This window comes from Capsicum annuum, unplaced genomic scaffold (assembly GCF_002878395.1).
Source record: "Capsicum annuum cultivar UCD-10X-F1 unplaced genomic scaffold, UCD10Xv1.1 ctg46541, whole genome shotgun sequence".
In the NCBI taxonomy this organism is placed as follows: Eukaryota; Viridiplantae; Streptophyta; class Magnoliopsida; order Solanales; family Solanaceae; genus Capsicum; species Capsicum annuum.
In genome coordinates, this window is record NW_025854120.1 from 1,451 (window position 1) to 2,718 (window position 1,268).

At 35.8% G+C, this 1,268-nt stretch overlaps 1 protein-coding gene across 1 annotated transcript; it reads left to right on the forward strand.

The window, feature by feature from the left end:
* Positions 1 to 303: 303 nt before the first annotated feature.
* On the forward strand, positions 304 to 1,055 carry LOC124892391 (clp protease adapter protein ClpF, chloroplastic-like; the record flags this gene model as incomplete). Its single annotated transcript, XM_047403681.1, is given in 3 exon segments — positions 304 to 349; positions 518 to 558; positions 639 to 1,055. Coding segments are annotated over 3 exon segments (243 nt in total), but the record flags the coding sequence as incomplete, so codon positions are not given.
* Positions 1,056 to 1,268: the final 213 nt, after the last annotated feature.

The window sequence follows — 1,268 nt, forward strand, 5'->3', positions numbered from 1 at the left end:
TCTTAATCATTCAGATGTGCATTCAGATTCAGACGTTTGAATCTTAAAAAAAACAAATGCAGCTTTAGTCTGTTTCAAAGGTCTCCTTCCTTTTTTGGCAACTCTTTAATTCTAACTTTTGACATGGCATGTTTAAGATCACGAGATTAAAGAACACTTTGGTACATTCTACATGTGACCACAAGATTCAAAAGTCTTATTTACTTTTTTAAGCTTCATACCAACTCAAAACCAGAGTATCAAATTGAAAGGGAGGCAGTGCTTCTAATCCTTTTAGTTGACTAAATGTATATATATTTTCAGGTGCTGGTGGATGTACATACTGATCCCAATCTGTTAGTGGCATATGGTAAGTGAAATTTGTGACCTTGAATAAGCATTTCTAATAACTAGATAATCTAGTGTGAGCCAACAAAGGTCACATACTGTGTGGAATTGTACTATATCACATCTAAGAATTTTTCATAAATGCTCTTTGCTGATTGTCTCATTAGTCTGATAATTGTTCATCATGCAGTACCTGAGGAAAGTTTGGTGGCACCTACCGAACCAGATAAGGTATTTATACAATTAATCTAAGTTTACAACACAAAGTTGTCATTCAATCTCTGACTTGGTGAAAATCCAACCATGTGTAGGATCGATTTGATCATCCCTACACCTCATTCTTATTTTTTGGGATGGATGCTGCTGGAGATTTCATACCAATCAAGCAACTGCGCGAGAAGTACAACAAGCCTCGGCATGAGGTGCCTTATGACTCCGAGGATGAGAATAGCGGAGAAAGTTCCTAGATGTGACCAGGAGCTATGTTCTCCTCCATTTTGATGGACTGCAAAACATGTTTCCTGCACGATGTCCTTAGAATACACAACACATTTGTGGAGGCTCTTGTATAGTTCTGGAGATTTTGGATTTCCCTGACCCTGACCATAGTACATAGAGCTTCTGTTATTTGTCATATACAGTTTCAAAAACTGTACTGAATATTGATGTATTACTTCAAAATCTCCTTTAAATTTTTCTTCTCTTTATAAAATAAAAGTTTATCTCAAGTACAATGGATGAACAATCTTCAGTAATAAAGTCCAAATGTTGCAGTAGAGAGTGATAACAGATTGAATGCTACTTTAGGTGCTTATGGCCACCTCTTAAACAAGATATTGCCAACTCTATTTGGTGTTAGCTGATTTAGAATTATCGTTGGTTATTCTACTATTTTTTATTTAGAAATCGAAGAGGTTAGAGCGTGCATAAGTTTTACCCTA